Here is a 19,938-nt window from a genome sequence, read left to right on the forward strand (position 1 = left end):
CACACACACACACACACACACACACACATATATATATATATATATATATATATACATAGATATATATATATATATATATATATATATATATACATATATATATATACATACATATATATATATATATATGTATATATATACATATATATATATATATATATATATATATATATATATATATATATATATATATATATATATATATATATATTCTTTTTTCTATTTAGTACGGTCAATTACCTACTGTGAAATTTTTCCTCCCTACAGTTGCCACTGGAATAATATGAATAAGCTAATCCCAAACTTTCTGTCATAGTGACAACCCCCCCCCCTCTCCCGATACAAATACAGCCAAACAAATTAATGAATTCTCGAAGCTCCAAATGAACATAATGCAATGGGCATGGGCAATGTTTGCTGATGAACAGACGACGTCGTGATTTCACCTTAATTTTTTAATTAATATGATCGATACTATACTACATAGAATATAGATATGAATTTATTATATAATATTTGTGAATACTGTAGGTTAATGAAACACGTTTTGAATATCACTAAAATTATTTACCCAATAATATGATAGGGCGAAGAAGAACCATCAACACAGTTCAAATATACGTGGCCAAAACAATCGTCTAGTCTCGAACTGTCAGCTGGGTGACAAGAGGTCAGAAGAAATAATGATAGGGTCTTTCAAACAAATGAAAAAAGACGAAGAAGATGGTAAGTTGAATGTTGTTAATATCATAATGTTAAATAAGTAAAGTTTCGAGTTGTGTTGCCAGGAACTTATAATGATAATCAGTTATACGTGATCATGCCCATAACATTATGACAATTACAGACCGAGAAAAAGATTATAAACTTGAACAAACTTAAGTTTTAAGTAGATGACATACTTTAGCAATTAATATGGCATAGTATCAAGTATGTTCACTGTCTCTTGTGTCTTCAATTTAGTTATAGGGTAACTCGTAATAACACCGGTTTTTGTTTGCAAAGTTCAGTACGGTAGGTATTTTTTTTTTTTTTAGAAGTGCAGGTAAATGATTAAAATTGCACACCTACGCGATTTAACAAAAATTGGTTAAATTTTTAATGTGCACACCTACGCGATATAGCAATAGAAAATAATCATTACTTTTGTAAATGGCAATAGATCAACGTAATATATATATGGGATTTTCTTGGCAGAAATCAATAAAATAAAAAGTTACTAAAGACCTATTTTGATTTTCTAATGAAGTTGCGGTGGTTGAATGATATGCCATGTTTTTTTCACAGGTGTAGCTAGGTCAACATAAAAATGGAATTCCTGATATTTGAGCTGAAGTAGTTCTCATGGGATGCAGAAAGTTGCTTTAGGTACAGTGCAATTTGAATTATCCATCTAACTGTCCTAGTTCCCGAGATATTGCATTTTGAATGGCACCAGATCAGGTCTATTTTGTCCCTGGAAATAGAGCCAAAAAGTGCGTAGTCCATAAACATTACATTCTTTGTAACAACACTTTTGGAAACATAGTGCTAAATTGACCTGAGAGGTTGGAAGTGCCCGAGACTTTGTTTTTCAAGCATCGGAAAGTTGGGAGAACTATGAAATGACTATGAATTTGATTAGCCAATATGGCAGAAATCCAATATGGTGGCCCAAGGAATGACATCTCAACAAGTACAGTTATTCACTCAATGTTCAATAACTGGATTATACTACCTTACACTAGGTTAGTACCAGTATAGATCACAATAAAGCATGCAAAGATGATTTGACGGACACATCTGCATCAGCGGCTGAGATGCCACAATACGTTTAACATTGTCGTTACCCGACCTGATAGAAAAAACTCGTTTTTCTATTTATGATTTTTTAGCTCTCCTGTGATACCCTGCCCTGGTTTTGGTATCAGAATTATCTGTGAGACAAGTAGTTAACGTTTATTTGGGTCTGTTGCCCGTTTATTGGAGTTTTCTAGCTAATTTTTCTTGTTGAAACATGAACAAATATTCAATTTATTGATGAATACAGGCTGCCATGTTTTTTCATGTTTCTATGTATGGATGACAGTTTAGAGAGTATGTCATTACGCAGGGGCAACTACAATAAATATAATGAAGACGCCGATATTGCAGCCTCGCGTATCCACTTGCTCCTCATGCCGCCTACGTAGGCGGCACCGTATGGAAGAGGATATGGAGTAAAGAAACAAACTGTGTCTGATATACGTAAACAAAAGGAACAACTTACTCAACATTCGCTGAAGTATTCGGTTGATGAAAATTTTGGACTTGGTACTCTTGGGGTGAAAATTTTGGGCCAGGTCCCAGGTATTTACACTAACAGATTGGATAGTGTGCTTAAGTAAAAGTACTGTACTGAATTCATTCCTCATTTTTTTGTAATGTAATCGTTGAAATACAGTAGTATCGGGTATATCGGACTGGTGTTCCCCCCTTTTAGTCCGTTAAATCGAGGCATGAGTGTATATTACATGTACAGTGTATTACAAGGAGAAAACATACTTTTAACTTTGATTTTGGTACAGTTCACTGAATTTTGGTTTTCTTGTGTACCACCACAACATTATGCCATTTATGAGTGGCCTTCTCCCATCCATTCATATATTTGGTGCTTTGTGATGCAAAAAAATCCAAAATAATACCCGAACTTACTAGAAGTCCCACCCCCTGTGGTGCTAAACATGGCAGAATAATGATTGATAACCTGTTTTACCATTGACTATACTGTACTTTGAATATGAAAAGAATTATTGGTAATTTATTTTGTTGTGAATGGCACTGGAGGGTTTGGGGAGTGAACGGTTCCTGGACATGACCATTATACTCTAGAAGTGCTGGATCCACATATGCAGTGAAATGGAGGAAAGCACTGATTGCTTGGCCTATTTATTGTCAAAAGCATTGGCTATATTTGTGTGGGTCCAGAAAGTGCCAAACCCTACTTTGTGTATTTTTGTCAGCTATAATTGCATTAGATTAAAATAAAGTTTTCTAGTGCAATATGATCTGCTGATAAACTTTTGTTCTCGGGAATTTGTCAGTAAAAGACCAGCTTAATTCAGGAAATGATGGCAGTAGTCTCATATGTCTTGAGAATAAATTTAAGAGAAAATATATATTTTTCAAAAGCAAGAAAGAAAAAGGTAAGAATTATATGCATACAAGTATCAGAGAACAGAAATCTGTATATCTTGATGTAGTGAAGGTGTTTTAGTGTTGCTGGAACTGTAGAACATAATTTAAGTTGATATTACAAACCTTAGTAAAGATAATCTGTTTACCGGTATTTAGATTATTTTGAATTTATCAAGACAAACTTTAATAACATTAAGACAAAAATGATGAACAGCGTTTCATCATGAAATGTATCCCCATCATTGGGAAATCAGTGCAAGGTAAAGATGTATTATATCCCTTTTATGGAAGAAATAAAGCTTGACACTTTCAAATTTTCAGTGCTATGGTTTTGGCCAGTGCTAAAAACTACACTAGAAAATAGTGTCTGAGGTATAGTTATAGTCATAAATTAAGCACAACTCAAAAACATTGTGTCCTGACATCTAGGAAAAGTAAAGGGAAAACAACCAGATCAATATCCAGTCAATTGGAAATGATAAATGAAACAAGAGAATATCTGTGTTAACCAAGATATTACACAAACCTTTTCAACATCACCACTATCCACTCAGACACCTACAGCCCTCCCACGAAGAAAAGAGTACAAGAAACTTTCCCATAAACCCATTCACTCCCATTTATCCATCCCAAGACCTACAACCTTCTCATTCTAAGAAAGAATCTAATGCTTCAAGAGAAGCCATAGATGTATGGAGTACATAAACCACACCCCACCTGTAAACTTCCTACCCCAGAAATGCCAACGAGCCATTCTCCTAGTCAATAAACAAAGATTCTTCCTTATCCATAATATTCACTATAATCTCGGTATTAAATGTGTAAGCTCAAATCCACCCCATTCCAGTACTAACCACACCCATTAATACAAAATCATATGTAAGCATCCTATGTCTCAATGAAAGTGGCAGTTGCTGAAAAGTTTATAAAAATAAACACCAAGTGAGGACACAGCCTGTATGACATTTTGTTTATTACAGCTTTTAAAGTACATAGGTATAATACACATGATTGAGATTGAATAAGAAGAACTGATGGAGGTAGGGGAAAGGGGATCATTGAATATTAGGAAAGGTTAAGGAGAAGGTGGACCAAATGTCTGGGAACAGGAAAGTTTAAGGATAAGATGGAACAATTGGCTGGATGAAGGACATTAGGTCACAACCAAGAAACAAAAGGAAAAAGAAAATAAGAAAGAGGAGCAAATGTATACCGAGGGTGGATAATGACTTTGAGAGGGAAATAAAGGGGGCATTTTGGAGGGCATCTAGGGATAGCTTAAAATTTTGTTGGCAATGGGTATTAAAGGAATTAGATGGGGTGATATATTGAACATGCCAATTTTGTTCAATTGTGTTGATTCCTTGTATGATGGCTGCTTGCAAACAATTTCTACGGATTTTGTTGGGTTCACATAATAGAAGTTCTACATTTTCCCAGTCCATCAAGTGGTTGCCATTGTTCCTGTGTGCAACTTATGTGTTGGTGGTGACATCATGATGGATATTCTATTGGTGTTTTTGTGTCTGGGTTTTTAGATTGCGTGATATTTCCCAATGTAGGATTTTTCACATCCTGAGCACAGAATCTGATAAACACCGGCATTTTGCCAATGTTTATTTTTGTCCTTGTGATGTCTTTAATCATCCTACTGGTCTGGCACACTACTTCCAAGTTGGTGGTTTTTAAAATACAAGTCAGGTTGGTGGCGACGTTGCTGGTTGGTAACATGAGATGTTGCCACCAACTTGACTCTTATTTTAAAAACCAACAACTTGGAAGTAATGTGCCAGACCAGTAGGACAATTAAAGACATCACGAGGATGAAAATAAACATTAGCAAAATGCTGGACAACAAAGCTGGTGTTTATCAGATTTTGTGCTTGGGGAAACATCATGTGATCACCCTGATACGAGAACACTGATATGATGTCACCACCAATGCATATGTTGCACACAGTAACAGTAACAACCACTTGATGGGCTGGGAAAATGCAGAAATTCTAGTATGTGAACCTGACAAGTCATCATATTGGTGTTCTCATATCTGGGTTTTTAGATAGTGTGCTTGTGGCAGGATCGGAGGAGGGATTGAGGAAGTTGATGGCAGAGTTTGGGAGAGTATGTGATAGAAGAAAGCTAAAGATAAATTTGGGTAAAAATAAGGTGATGAGATGTACAAGGGGTGAAAGTGGCAGTAGACTGGAAGTAAGCATTAAGGGAGAGCGACTGGAGGAAGTGGATAGTTTTAGATACTTGGGTGCAAATGTGGCAGGAAAAGGTGGAGTGAAAGTGGAGGTAGAATGTAGATTGAGAGAAGCGAGTAAATGCCTTGGTGGATTAAAGAGTGTAATGAGGAATAGACATTTGGGAATGGATGCTAAAAGGAGACTGTACGAAGGAGTGATTGTGCCAACAGCACTGTATGGGACAGAAACATGGAACATAAGAGAAGAAGAGAGAAGGAGTTTGAATGTGTTTGAGATGAGGTGTCTGAGAAGTATGATGGGGGTTACTAGGCTAGATAGAGTGAGAAATGAGGAGAACGGGTGGAAAAGGAGCTGGGAGATAGGGTTGATGAAAGAATATTAGGATGGTTTGGACACATGGAAAGACTAGTAAAAGAGATGTGGAGGGAGTGAACATGAGAGGACATCCTAGGATGAGGTGGATGGATGGGGTGAAGGGGGCTTTGGGGAAGAGGGGAATGTCCGTTGAGGAAGGACGGGAGAGGACAGAAGACGGGTGAATGGAGAATGGTTGTATATGGATGATGTGATTGCATGAGGTGGAATGGGTGGTGAGGTAGTATGTGTGAGCAAAATTTGACGCAGCCCAAAGGGATTTCTCCCCGTCCTCTCATTTTATGCAATGGGGGGACGGAGAGTGGGGGGGGTCGCCGATTTAATGAAGCGGCCTTGCTGTGGATGTGCTGTGTCTTGCGACACTACTTCTGACCCAGGGCAGTGGACAAGGTGAAGGGATGACCCGTCATTCAGGAGGTGCTAAGATAAGAGGGAGGGTGGAGGGGTGTGGAGTGTATTCAGGGATGGAATGGGTGGGAATGATTTGATGCCTTTTTCTTTTTGGCTACCCCCCTTGTAAGGGGGAAAAATCCTTGGTATATGTATGTATGTATATGTGATGTTTCCCACATCCCGAGCATGGAATCCAGTAAACACTGGCTTGCCCAGTATTTGGCCAATGTTTATTGTTATCCTTGAGGTGTCTTTGATTGCCCTTCTGGTCTGGCACACTACTTCCAAGTTTCCAGTTTTTAAAGTGTGAGTCAGGTTGGTGGGGATGTTGCTGGTTGGTAACACAAGATGTTACCACCAACCTGATTCATATTTTAAAAAGCATCAACTTGGAAGTAGTGTGCCAGACCAGTAGGACAATTAAAGACATCACAAGGACAAAAATAAACATGGACAAAATGCTGGACAATAAAGCCAGTGTTTATTGGATTCTGTGCTTGAGATGTGAAAAATCCTACATTGGGGAAACGTGTGATCAAAAACCTGGATACGAGAACACTAATATGATGTTTGTCAAGATGTCACCACCGATGTATGTGTTGCAAATAGTAATAGTAGCAACTGTTTAATAGACTGGGAAAATGCAGAACTTTTATTCCATCTTATCCTTAATCTTTCCTGTTCCCAGACATTTGGTTCACCTCCTTAACCTCTCCTAATATTCAGTGTCCCCCCCTCCCCTTACCTCCCTTCCTCCCTCCCTCAGTTCCCACGGTTCTTTTTATCTAATCTCAGTCATGTGTATTATAGCTTGAAAAAGCTGTAACAAGTGAAACATGGTACAAAGGCTCCATTCTTGCATGGTGTTTATTTTAATATCCTAGGTCTCCCAATGCTCCCACCAGATCCAAATGGAATGAATAATACATATCCAATCCTAGTTAACTCCCAGTTGAATTGATAAATCCTACACCAGTCACCAGGAGGACATGACCCAAAACAGTCATACTAAATAATTCAGTACATTATACAATGTACTGTCACTTATCAAAGTAAAATTGCCTTTAGGAATGCCACATGTAGTACTAGACTGCCCAATTTACAAAACATTCTGCAATAACTACCTGCTCCCCTCAAAGACTACACCAAATTGGGAGCAGCAAAACATCAATGTCTCAATCAGCTTTCCACAGCTTTCTACAAAAAATGGGACTGTTAACCAAACTATAAGTATCCTTGACTAACTAAATTTATGAAATATAAGATAAAGCAGAATAGTGGTGCAAGATTGTTATTAAGGATAGAAATGTTGGTAAAATATTCCATGACAGTCAACTAACCAAGATGCAGTTGTGAAATAAGTACAAGTGATCTTTGAAATGGTATACGAGATATGCATGCCTTTCATCTTAGTTTAAGAGAAAAGTGTTGGTATATAGATGGGAGAATTGTAGAGAAAGATTAGTTGGTCTGTTGCCCTAGATCTCTTGTAAGGAGGTATACATTTCCCAGGTAACCATGAAAAACCACCAGATTGGCCCATAAATCATGCAAGGAAGAAGTATTATGTTGTCTGGGTATAGCTAGAGTGGAGCTGTGTAGATTAGTTCACTGTTCTCTGTGTGATGGTGCATCTGAGGCAATTTGTTTCTTTGACCAGGCCTAATCTCAGGTGCTATTGTTTTAGTGCTGGGGGGTGATCTGAACATTTGTGCTGTTGTGGTTCTAACCTTTCTTGAGAGGGACTCTATTGTGGGGTCAACAACTGGAGGGAGTTGATGGACCCATTAGATCCAACTAGGATGAATGAGTACTTGTCAAGTTCTGATTCATACCCAAACTCTACTAACACCCCTCCCCCAACCCTTTCCTCAAACATTACCCAAGTGTACTGAAGAACCCTTGACTTTAGCATCAGACTAATCCTATACTAGCCCCCAGTGACTTGCTAACTATACAAACCATCATGTTCTTTCAATCCAGTGGATTTGCCATGGATTTATCCCAAACTGTGTTGTGTTTTCTGTCAGCAGTACAAACCTAACTGCATCTATTTACAAAAAACATAACTAAGCACTTGCAAACCTCACACCTAAAAGGCTGTACCACGTACCTATCCCAGTACAACTACATTGACGTTTCTCCCTATACGCACTTACAAAAATCCACATCTCCCCAGCTTTACCTTCATCCACATCAACCTTGAAGAAACCTCCTTCCACTCCACTACACGCTTACTTATCTCTTCACTTACTAGTATAGCCACCCCTTCTCTCCCTCATCCCCTCCTCACTCCTGAGTACCTCCCAGCTACACTCCCAAACTCACAGTTGCCCTTCCCTTTCATTTTAATTTCACTCAAAGCCAGCACATCCATCTTTCTTCTCGCAAACATACTGCCTATCCCTTCCCTTTTACTCTCATCTGTACCACATCCATGCACATTAAAAGACCCAAATCTTAGGGTACTGGTTGGAAAACTGCCAGACCCTCTTATGCCTTTACATTTTTTAGGAATGTCCCCTTTTGGGGCTACGGGTAGCAGGACTCCTAATCCCATCCCCTCGTCCTGTTTTTTGTCGCCTCTTATGACTCAAGTGGATAGAATTGGTGGTAGCATTCTCTTCCCCCACCACAGGGTAGGCAAAAAAAGGAAATGGTTATTCAGAGAAATGGTACAGGACAGTAACAAGGGGTTGAGGGACAGTCGTAGTATAAAAGTGTCATCATTATTCTATGAACAGAGTTTTCCTATATCACAGACAAAATGATGTGTGGCTCTGGTCCATAGGGGCACCCCATATAGACCCTAAAGTAAAAGTAAATTCCTGAAATTTTGAGTGGCATTAGCCACAACTTTCATGGTGAAATGCCCAAAATTTAATTTGGAGTTTGTTTATATTTGGGTATAAACATATGGAGTTTTTTCTGTAAGTATAAAGTGCTATGAACAAGTATGCACCATTTTTGCATGTTTTGATTATAGTTTTAATTAAATAATTTTTGTTTTTATCGTTTGAATAGAGTAAAGAATTAGGTATATCCAGTGGGCAAAACATCCTATACCAAAATATTGGCCATCAGCCGTTCCCTTTTGTTATGACCAATTTACATAGAACTTACTGGTACTCAAATGTTTAGATTTCTCTATAAAGAAGGCTACTAAATGAAAACAGGTTTTATGTGCTGAGGTAAAGTAACATTTCTGTTGAATGCCAGTGGATATTTTTATGGGTGATATCTTCTGTACTAATTTTGCCTGCGTCAACCTCATATACCTTGAACAATCTGTTTGAAGACTTTTTTTTAACGAACTCATCAAAATTTGAATTTAACATCAGCCTTGCCAATTTTACCTATAGTATACTTATACATTTTTTCTTAACATTGATACTTGCAGGCACAGTTTCTTTGGTTACTTACATGCTTGACTATGGGGACCATCCTCACTTCAGGCTTGCCAAGGGCAAAGGTGACAATATAGAAATCATTGTGTTACAAGAGAACCCTGCCCCTTTTTTAGAATTGCATTTTGTCATAAAGTTTGTAGTACAATCTTGAAAGGAAATAGCTTCAGCACACCTTATACTCATATGAGTAGTAATCTGTAAACATTTGAATCACGTTAAATATTCTAATGAGCCTAGATATGTAGAAATAATCACTGCAGTTAATCCATAAATAAAAACCTTGTATTGTAGTACTCTTATGGACTTTTGTTTATAGAAATTCACTTGTGTGAAAATTAGGTGAAAAGTTGAGGATGATTGAGCTGTTGTAGGAAGTTCAAGTAGTATCCTTCTATCATCATTGGAGTTTGGGAAACATTGTAGAACTACTTTCAGGGCTGCAGGTAATGGAGGAACATTGCTCATCTTCCTCTACTGCAAAAGGTTTAGTATATGAAACCATGAGTAATTTCTCCCCAGCTTATGCAGAATGCTAACATTTATTGTTATTTTTAAAAATTGGTCTAGTATTCATTCATGTCTAGTACTTTTCCAGATCTGACAAAAGGTCTATTGCTTAGGTGTAATATGGCTTCAGCCGAGCTTGTTTACTTTTGTATTTGTCTTTGAAGATTTTATTTTGGCTACCAGGAGATTTTAATACCGCTTGGTGAAGCCTACATGGTCATAGGGTTAGGAGTGTCTTGAATAACCTTTTCACCGCAATTCGCATGTATAATATACATGTACATATTTTTATAAGCTCTGCCAAGGGATTCGAACCCTGACCTGTGCATATTCGTGATTATATATGCACAGGTCAGGGTTCAAATCCCGTGGCAGAGCTTCTAAAAATGTTCAATCTGTCTTTAACATACACAACATGTTCACATATACAAAAATAAAATTCATGTTTATGTTTATTGGCTTCTGCCAGGCAAATCTATTTGGCTTTGGAAAGTTCCCAGAACAAAATGATTTGTTTATTAAATCAAATGCTAACCTTTGAAAAGTTGAGTGAGGGTGGAAGTTATATAAATGTATATATTGTTTTATTAGGATTGCTTGAATTGTTTCTGGATGTCACTTTATTTTGCCCCATGACATTGGGAATGCCATTTCTCACTACAACCTTTCAAGGTCTGTTGACACAGTGGTTACTTGACATCTTAGCACTTAATTATTTTGTCTGCCACCACACAAACACCTCGTGTACAGTATAAGTCACTGCTATGGCTTTTGCTCATGTCATCAGATTTCTTCCTAGGTTAGTTGGTAAGCATTTTGCATGATTCAGACATATAAAATGTGGCTTATTATTTTATGGCATTACTGCTTGTTTGGTCAGAGATAGCTGAAAATTAGCATTACCTATAATTTGTAAAGTTGACACATAGAAGTCTTGCCAAATTTAGGTGCAAAGGGTAGTTGCAGCATCTCTATTTGCTTCTTATTTCATCTTGACCTTTAATCCAGCTACTGCCAATTGCTTTTGCTCTTGTGAGGGGCTGTCATGGGACAAAATGGATGCTCATCAATTGGGACCACAGTTGATCCTAGTTTCTGTGGCATTTACAAGAATGGAAGTCTTTTACATGCATCACTGTTGAACAGTTTACAAAGTACACATTAACTCTAGATTGCTCATCTTTTGTAAGTGTTTGTGTATTCTATTCTTCATGAAATTGGTATTATTATATTTAAGCTAATGCATATCTGAGGAAGCTACTCTCTTTTTTTCCTTTTACTTCCCTCCCTCCCTCCCTCCCTCCTGTTCCCTTACTCTCCTTCCCCCATCTTTATCCCCTACCTTATCTCCCCTCCTCCTCCTCTATCTCCTTCTCTTCCTTCTCCTCTTCCTCCTCCTCCTCCTCCTCCTCCTCCTCCTCCTCCTCCTCCTCCTCCTCCTCCTCCTCCTCCTCTTCCTCCTCCTCCTCCTCTTCCTCCTCCTCCTCCTCCTATTCCTCCTCCTCCTCCTATTCCTCCTCCTCCTCCTATTCCTCCACCTCTTCCCTGGCCCTTCTTTTCCCTCTTCCTTCCTACCAATATCTAGGTTTTTTGGTGTGTCCCTGCTCCTTGCTTCCCTCCACATCTTTCTTCCTCTTCTCTTTCCTCCACATCTTTCTCCCTCTTCTCTTCCCTCCACATCTTTCTCCCTCTTCTCCTCCCTCCACATCTTTCTTCCTCTTCTCTTCCCTCCCTCACCTCCCATGCTCACCTGTTCATTTCCTTTTCTGCTCTCATAATCAGGGCTGGGGAGTTGGAGTCGGAAGCATTTACGCTGTCACTGGAGTTGGAGTCGGTAAAGATATACCGTCTCCGACTCCAACTCCAGTTAAATTTACATTTTATAAGGCCTTCGTTTAGTCTGTAGAGTTATGCAGTGCACACTCCTTATAAGTAGATTATATAATTTTTTTTTATTTTTATAAAATGTAATAAATCTCATCGTCTTATCTTCATGGTCATTCCACTAAACCCCCAAAACGTCCCTGTGCAACGCTGGCTTTCAAATTTATACATAGACCGATAAACATCCAAAGTATTACTTGAATAAGTTAAACACCTCCATTTTTAACCTTCTGTTGACACACAGTCATGGGAGCTGTAATATTCCTGTCAAGTTCCATATGCATTGTTTCCATCACTCCATCAGTTTGGTAGTTTCTCCCACTGCTGTTGCCAAACAGTAGGATAATTATGATTTCAACTGTAGACTAATGCAATAATACTATCTCTTCACTCTTTTCCCCTCTAAACTTTTTAACATTGAATTATTGAAATAAAGATATTTAAAATTGAAAGAAAAAAATTCACGTTTCAAACAAGTTCAGCTGTATCTTGTTTTGTACTCGTATTGATAAGATCGGTTCCAGAACCAGAGTAATGTCCATTGCAATAATCGCATAGCAGTACCAGTATGTAGTTAAACCAAGAGGTATTTGTGTCAGTAATTTCAGTACATTAAGACAAAAGAAGGTATGAAAACATATGAAGTATATTGATACCCAAAAAGTATGTATGATACATATACCTTTCAGTATCATACATGTTCAGCCGTAACATGTGACCATGTAAGGTTTATTTTCTCTATATTTATTGTTTCCTTTCAAGAAATTTGCCGAAACTTCTTTTATAAAGTATTTTATTTTATTTTTATTTTGTATTTGCAAAACTGTGTAAAATCTTGCATTATATATTTACAAAGGTTATATTTCAACTTTTTTTATAAAAACAAAATTTTTGTTTTTTGAATGTACTTATCACTTATTTGCAAAGATATATATTATGCCAAATGTCTTACATTATAGAATCTTTTTTTTTACTGAATTTTCTTCAATATCCTTTCAAAATTTTTGTCTCTACTTCAGTTATAAAGTATTAATGAAGAGGTCAAACAGGAAAGCCACACTATAACATGTATATTTATTCTTTTATATAAACCAGTTATAATGATATAAGTCTACTCAAGATTGGAGCGTATGTGTGTTGCATAGGTTTTATAAAATATGTAGGCCATAATCAGTTAATTACATGAAGATGAGTTGGAGTTGGTGGTGCCAAAAATAGAGGAGTCGGAGGTTTTGTGTTCTGACTCCCCAGCCCTGCTCATAATCCTAATCAATCCCAATTATTTCCTCCTGCATGAAAATAGGGATTTCAGTGACACGTGGAACAGTCGCATCACTAAACATTTTTTCTTGACTAGACTCATCTTTCCACAAAAGAAAATTCTGGTCACTTCTAAATGATAGTAGCCCTCTTTTCTTCTACACTCCAGATATGAATTATATGTTCTGTACCCCCACAATAACTCCACTTTTATGTCTTATTCCACTCTCTCTCTCATTCCCTCTACCTTCCTCACGGCCTCTCCCTCCCTCATTCCCTCTCCCTCCCTCATTCCCTCAACCTTACTTCCTCTCCATCCCTCATTCCCTCAACCTTACTTCCTCTCCATCCCTCATTCCCTCAACCTTACTTCCTCTCCATCCCTCATTCCCTCAACCTTACTTCCTCTCCATCCCTCATTCTCTACCTTCCTCACTCCTTCTCCATCCCTCATTCTCTACCTTCCTCACTCCTTCTCCCTCCCTCATTCCCTCTATCTCCCTCCCTCATTCCCTCTATCTCCCTCCATCATTCCCTTTTCCTCCTCACTCCCTTTCCCTCCTCACTCCCTTTCCCTCACCCCCTCCCCTTTCCTTCTCTTCCTCGTTTCTCAATCTCCCTTCTTTTCTCCCTTCCTTCCTCCCTTCCTCCCTTCCTTCCTCCCTTCCTTCCTCCCTTCCTTCCTCCCTTCTTCCCTCCCTTCCTTCCTCCCTCCCTTCCTCCCTCCCTTCTTCCCTCCCTTCCTTCCTCCCTTCCTCCCTTCCTTCCTCCCTCCCTTCTTCCGTCCCTATCTTTCACTCTGTGTGTATTTACCAAATTGTATTAGACACAGGAAGGGAGCAATGGTTGATGGGTCCTGCCCCCAACTGACCAGTTTTTTCATACCTAGCCTCTAATTTGTGTACAGTTTCAACTTGTTCTGTATCTTTGATTTCCAATTATCATATTTAGACTTCAATTCATATATTGTTTCAGTTTGGGCTATATCACATTCTAACCTATTCCAATTATTATGTATTTGTAGGGAGCACTGTATTTCTTCACATCCTTTAGACATGCCTTTCTTAATTTGTTTCCATGACCTCTGAAAGCCCCCCTCATCTTTAATCAAAAGATACTTTCTATCTCTACAATCTGTCTCCTTTAATGACATGAATACTATAACCGTATCACCTCCTTCTCTTTGATCTTTCAAAGTTGGTAGACCCGATGCTTTTAGTCTTTCCTCATATGGGTTATCTGCCAGGCTAGGAACCGGTTTGGTTGCTGACCTTTGCATTCTTGCAATCTTGCTTATATTCATCACTGTTGGGACCATATCACTAACACATTAGTCTTCAATGGGTCAGGGTTTTGATGTTTTTTCATCATCTCTTCATCCATATAATGAAAAGCAACTTCAATATTCTGCAGTAGTCCATACATCTCTCCCACAATCATGCTGATGTCTTTCAGGGGAGTTGTCTTTTATCAACACTCCATAATCTTTCTCCTCTTTTGCTTTTGTAATGGGTTCACTTCCCAAGGAATAGTTAATTTTGGTCTTTTGCAGATATTGCCTATTTCCAATACCTAAAATATTTTGGTATTGAACTTCATTCCCATTCTTGACTCCATAGATAGTATCTAGATCTCTTGCAACAGTCTACATTCCTCTTTTTTCAGTTTTCTCATGATTTTTGATTCTGCAAAATTGTTGGCATAGTTTGTACCTTCTGACATGTCCTTGACCTAGGCAAAAAACATTATTGGTGCAAGCACTGAACCTTGTGGAAGTCCAATTGTTACTGCTGTCCATCGTGACATCTTATCCTTTGCTACTGTCCTTATGTACCCTCCCTTCAATTTTTTATTTATCTATTTGAGTTTTTTGCCTCTCAGTCTTCCAGCCTGCTCCAGTTTCCAGCGTGTCCCCATTTTCCCTATCCCTGTCTCTCCACTTCAGTCTCTGTGTGACCATCATCACATCCATGCTCTTCACTCACCACTGGCACAAGTATCACTATTACTCCACATTGGTTGGAGAGATCCAAAATTCGTTCCTATTAGGGTGTGGTGATGGTGCTGGTGTGGCTATAATATCACTTTCTTTGAATTCAAGTAAAAATGCCAATGCATGTAATTGTAATTCAACCTACTCAAAGAGTGATCTACAGTGGTGTATTTAGAGTTCAGAACAAATTACATTTGGACCTTGTTAAAAACTAGTATGTGATATGACAATTTTTGCTTTGGCCTTTAACATGTGGTTGAATCATACTCACCAGTGGTGGGAAAATCATCATCTTATTTACTGCCAACAGCCTATAAAATAATATAGGGTAATCAAAGTCATCATTATTATCTAGTCCAAATTTTATTTTCACCCTGACTTCCATTTGCATTATGGTACATTCAGTCTCATCTCATAGAGGAAAGAAGAAAATATTGTTTTCAAAATGACCTGCATTTGGCTCAGAAAGCTGCATTTGTCCATTCTGCCACCAAATGTCACAATTTACAGAGATTGGTACCTAGTTTTCCTCCATTAAATATGAAGCATATCATACTGAAGGCTGTACTTTGGCAAAGTAAAGCTGTTTACCAGTAGCTTGGGAAAAGATTAAAAACGGGAAATGTGGAAGAGGTTTTAAGAGTACATATAGCCAAATTAAATCTGTAGGGTATGTCACTATAATGAAGGGATGACCAGTTTTGACCTCTCATATTTAAGCTTACTCTTGAAACTAAGTGGAATACTTTTGGTTTTTGTTAGAATTATTGTACATACATACATATACCAAGGCTTTTTCCCCCTTCCAAGGGAGGTAGCCAAAAAGGGAAAGGCACAAAAACACTCCCACCCATTACATCCCCAAATACACTCCACACCCCTCCCACCCTTCCTCTCATCTGAGCACCTCCTGGATGACGGGTCATCCCTGCACCCTGCCCACCGCCCTGGGTCAGAAGCAGTGTCGCAAGACACAGTACATCCACAGCAAGGCCGCTTCATTTAATCGGCGACCCCCCCTCTCCGTCCCCCTTTGCATATAAGGCGAGGACGGGGAGAAATCCCTTCGGGCTGCGTCAAAATTTACTCACACATACTACCCCCCCCGCCCATTTCTCCTCATGCAATCACAACATCATCCATATACAACCATTCTCCACTCACCTCTGTCTTCCGTCCTCTCCCTTCCTTCCTCAACAGACATTCCCCTCTTCCCCAAAGCCCCCTTCACCCCATCCATCCACCTCATCCTAGGACGTCCCCAGGTTAAATAGAGAAACTCCTAATAATCAGTTGGCATGAATTTTACTGTAACTTGTCCCTACCTTACAGGTTATGTATCTGTGTGGTACCTTTTTGGTTTTGAATGAGTTAAACCTTTGTGGACTCCAATACAGGTACCTTATTCATGTGATGAATTATGTTCATGGAGAGGGCGTGTAATGTGATTTTCAAATAATGTGATGGTAATATTAATTTTAGAATACATGTAAAGTGGAAACATGTTTCTGAGACTTTGTAAGTTGGTGGGATTGAGGATCTGGGTCACAAATATATATGTATACATTTTTTATTACTAAACTATCTATATTATATGAAACCTTGTACTATTTTGTGCCATTTTACTTATTAGCACAAACATAAGAAAATTTAAACTATTTTGTACATTTTTTTTACACACATTGGAAAATATCACATAATTATGGAACCAACAATGGGGGTTTGGTAATTGTGGTGGTCCTGAAAGATCAGTGTTAGAATTATCATCCTACTGCCCATCTTCAACACCCTTCTGTTTGAAGATGCAGCCCTTTAGGGGTTGAAAATTGTGTATGAAGATTGGGTCCAAGATAACTTTTATCAACTTAGATTATATTTTCTCCACCTTTTCACAGTAGTTCATATGATGACTTGCAACTGCTGCCCTCTTACTACTACCGAGATGTTAATAGAGAAACACTCCCACAGTACAGCACAGACAAGGGTCCAAAGTTTCTTTACAGAGATTTGTAGGAAGGCTTGAGACTGGTACCAGCCACTGTGAAGCTGTGGGTTTGTGGTCTGTTAAAGCTAAGGTGATAATTATCATAATTGTACACTACTATCACAAACATGTATCTTTGTAAAAGAAAATGGAAAAAAGTGGGAGATAAGCCAGTTGTTTGCTGATGACACTGTGGTTGTGGCAGGAGTAAAGGAGGGATTGAGGAAGTTAGTGACAGTTTGGGAAGGTGTTTGGAAGGAGGAGGTTGAAGATCAATGTGGGTAAAAGTAAGGTGATAAGATGTATAACAGGGGAAAGTAGCAGCAGACTGTAAGTGAGTATTAAGGGAGGGAGACTGGAGGAAGTGGATAGTTTTAGATACTTGGGTGTGAATGTGACAGGAAAGGGAGGAGTGGAGGTGGAATGTAGATTGAGAGAAGCAAGTAAATGCTGTGGGGGATTAAAAAGTGCAATGAGAAATAGACATTAGGGAATGGATACTAGGAAGAGATTGTATGAAGAAGTGATAGTGCTAACAGCACTGCATGGGGCAGAAACATGGAACATAGAGAGGAGGAGTTTGAATGTGTTTGAGATGAGGTGCCTGAGAAGTATGATAGGGGTTACTAGGCTGAATAGAGTGAGGAACGAGGTGGTGTCGGAGAATGGGAGTGGAAAGGGAGCTGGGAGATAGGGTTGATGAAAGAGAATTGGGATGGTTTGGACACATGGAAAGAATGAGTGAAGAAAGATTACTAAAAGGTGTGGAAGGAATGAACATGAGGGGGCAATCAAGGATGAGATGGATGGGTAAAAGGGGCATTGGGAAAAAAGGGAATGTCTGTTGAGGAAGGACAGAAGAAGACACAAGATAGGGGTGAATGGAGAATGGTGTGTGGATGATACTGTGATGCATGAAGGGGAGTGGGTGGGGGAATGGGGGTAGGGGAGTGTGAAAAATAATTTGATGCAGCCCAAAGGGATTTCTCCGTCTTCTCTTTTTTTGAAAGTTATGGGGGGAATGGAGAGTGGGGGGGGGGTCACTGATTAAACGAAGTGGCCTTGCTGTGGATGGGTTGTATCTTGTAACACTGCTTCTGACCTAGTGCAGATGGTGATGACCCATCATCCAGATGGAGCCAAGATAAGAGGGAGGGAGGGGGGTGAATGGGAGTGAAGTATATTACAAAGGAGTATGCCAACAGGAGACCTTTTGGTCCATAACTAGGTTGGAAGCAAATAAAATTATAATAATAAATGAATAAAAAAAAAAAAATTATGAATAATATATGAATTAGGTAAAGTTAAATAATAAACAGGTAAATGATAAATTGACAGATGAATAATAAATGATAAGGAGATAATAAACAAACATATTAAACAATATAAATAGTAGGCATTGCAGCATCTTGCTTAGGTGTTTATCTAAACAAATCTTAAAGCTTCGAACTGAACTAATTGCACTGCCTCTTCAAGAGGTTTATTCACATAGTTGGCAAAGTTGTTTCTACTCACTTCGAAATTAAATTCATTTCCTGACAGTTTGAGACCATTATTTCTTGTCGGATTCTCATTCACTGTGAAAATTTTGTCACTTTTGATGTCAATTCCCTGTAGAATCTTAAAGACCTGTATCAAGTCACCTCTGAGTCTGCACTTTTTTTTTTAGGGAAAACAGATTCATATGGAATGGATGGGAGTAGATTTTATGCTTTTGTTTTTTGGCTACCTCTCTTGTAAGGGGGGAAAAACCTTATGTGAAGACAGATGATAGGGGTGAATGGAGAATGGTTGTGTATGGATGATGCTGAGATACATGGAAGAGTAGGTAGGGGATGGGGGGGTGGGGTGGGGGAGTATGTGTGAATATTTTGATGCAGCCCAAAGGGATTTTTCCCAGTTTTCTCTTTTTCTGCATGAGGGATGGAGTTGTTGATTAAGTGAAGCAGCCTTGCTGTGGATGTACTGTGTCTTGCTACATTGTTTCTGGCCCAGTGCAGTGGGTGAGATGCAAGGATGACCCATCATCCAGGAGGAGCCATGAAAAGAGGGAGGGAGGGGTGGTGAATGGGAGTGGATTATGTGGGGATGAAATGGGTGGGGGAGTGAATGTAGCCTTTGACCCTGGGTACTTCCTTTGTAAGGGGGAAAAAAGCCAATGGTGTATGTATGTACTATAAGATCAACATAATTATGTCTTATCACAAATAAGAAAACCTATACTCTGCTGTTCTTCACATTAACCCCTTCCATACGGTGCCGCACACGTAGGCGTCATGGACTTAGATCTCGGTGGCAGCAGCCAATGCCAACCGTACGACGTGTCGTAATAATACTCGCATCATAAAATATAGTCACCGCTTATATCGATCGTTCTCTCTTCACCCGTGAATTTTGATAACCATAGAAAATGCGATTACAAAAGAATTAGAAAGAATGTCATTATGGAGGGGCGACTACAATAAATATAATCAAGACGCCGATATGGCAGCCTCGCGAATACACTCGCTCCCCATGACGCCTACGTGTGCGGCACCGTATGGAAGGGGTTAAACATTGGTATGGTAACATATAATCATGTAGTAATTAATTTTGGGGCAAGGTAGAGATGCTGTCACTTTAAGGAAGGCTGTGAAAATGAACAAAACAGTTGACACACTGAGGCAGTTTAGGGAATGACATTTTGTAGCTACTCCATAAAAATTACCCATCCATGAGAATTTGGTGTACATGGTATTAATTTAGACTGTAAAGTAAAATAAGAAA

General features: G+C 38.8%; 1 protein-coding gene across 9 annotated transcripts in view; it reads left to right on the plus strand.

The window, feature by feature from the left end:
* Positions 1 to 574: 574 nt before the first annotated feature.
* The window catches only part of gammaCOP (coat protein (coatomer) gamma), a 132,126-nt gene continuing 112,762 nt past the window's right edge, over positions 575 to 19,938 (plus strand). For 2 of the 9 annotated variants that reach the window (XM_076206826.1, XM_076206827.1), the window contains exons 1-3: positions 690 to 726; positions 9,535 to 9,606; positions 9,980 to 10,027. In XM_076206826.1, the coding sequence (XP_076062941.1) occupies positions 705 to 726; positions 9,535 to 9,606; positions 9,980 to 10,027 (142 nt within the window). In that variant the 5' untranslated portion in view covers positions 690 to 704. Of the gene's footprint in view, positions 727 to 1,334; positions 1,369 to 9,534; positions 9,607 to 9,979; positions 10,028 to 19,938 lie in introns of those variants that run through there. The other 7 variants (XM_076206828.1, XM_076206829.1, XM_076206830.1 and 4 more) reach the window with 5 other exon arrangements.

This window comes from Oratosquilla oratoria, chromosome 23 (assembly GCF_046742065.1).
Source record: "Oratosquilla oratoria isolate Oo_2021 chromosome 23, ASM4674206v1, whole genome shotgun sequence".
Lineage (NCBI taxonomy): Eukaryota > Metazoa > Arthropoda > Malacostraca > Stomatopoda > Squillidae > Oratosquilla > Oratosquilla oratoria.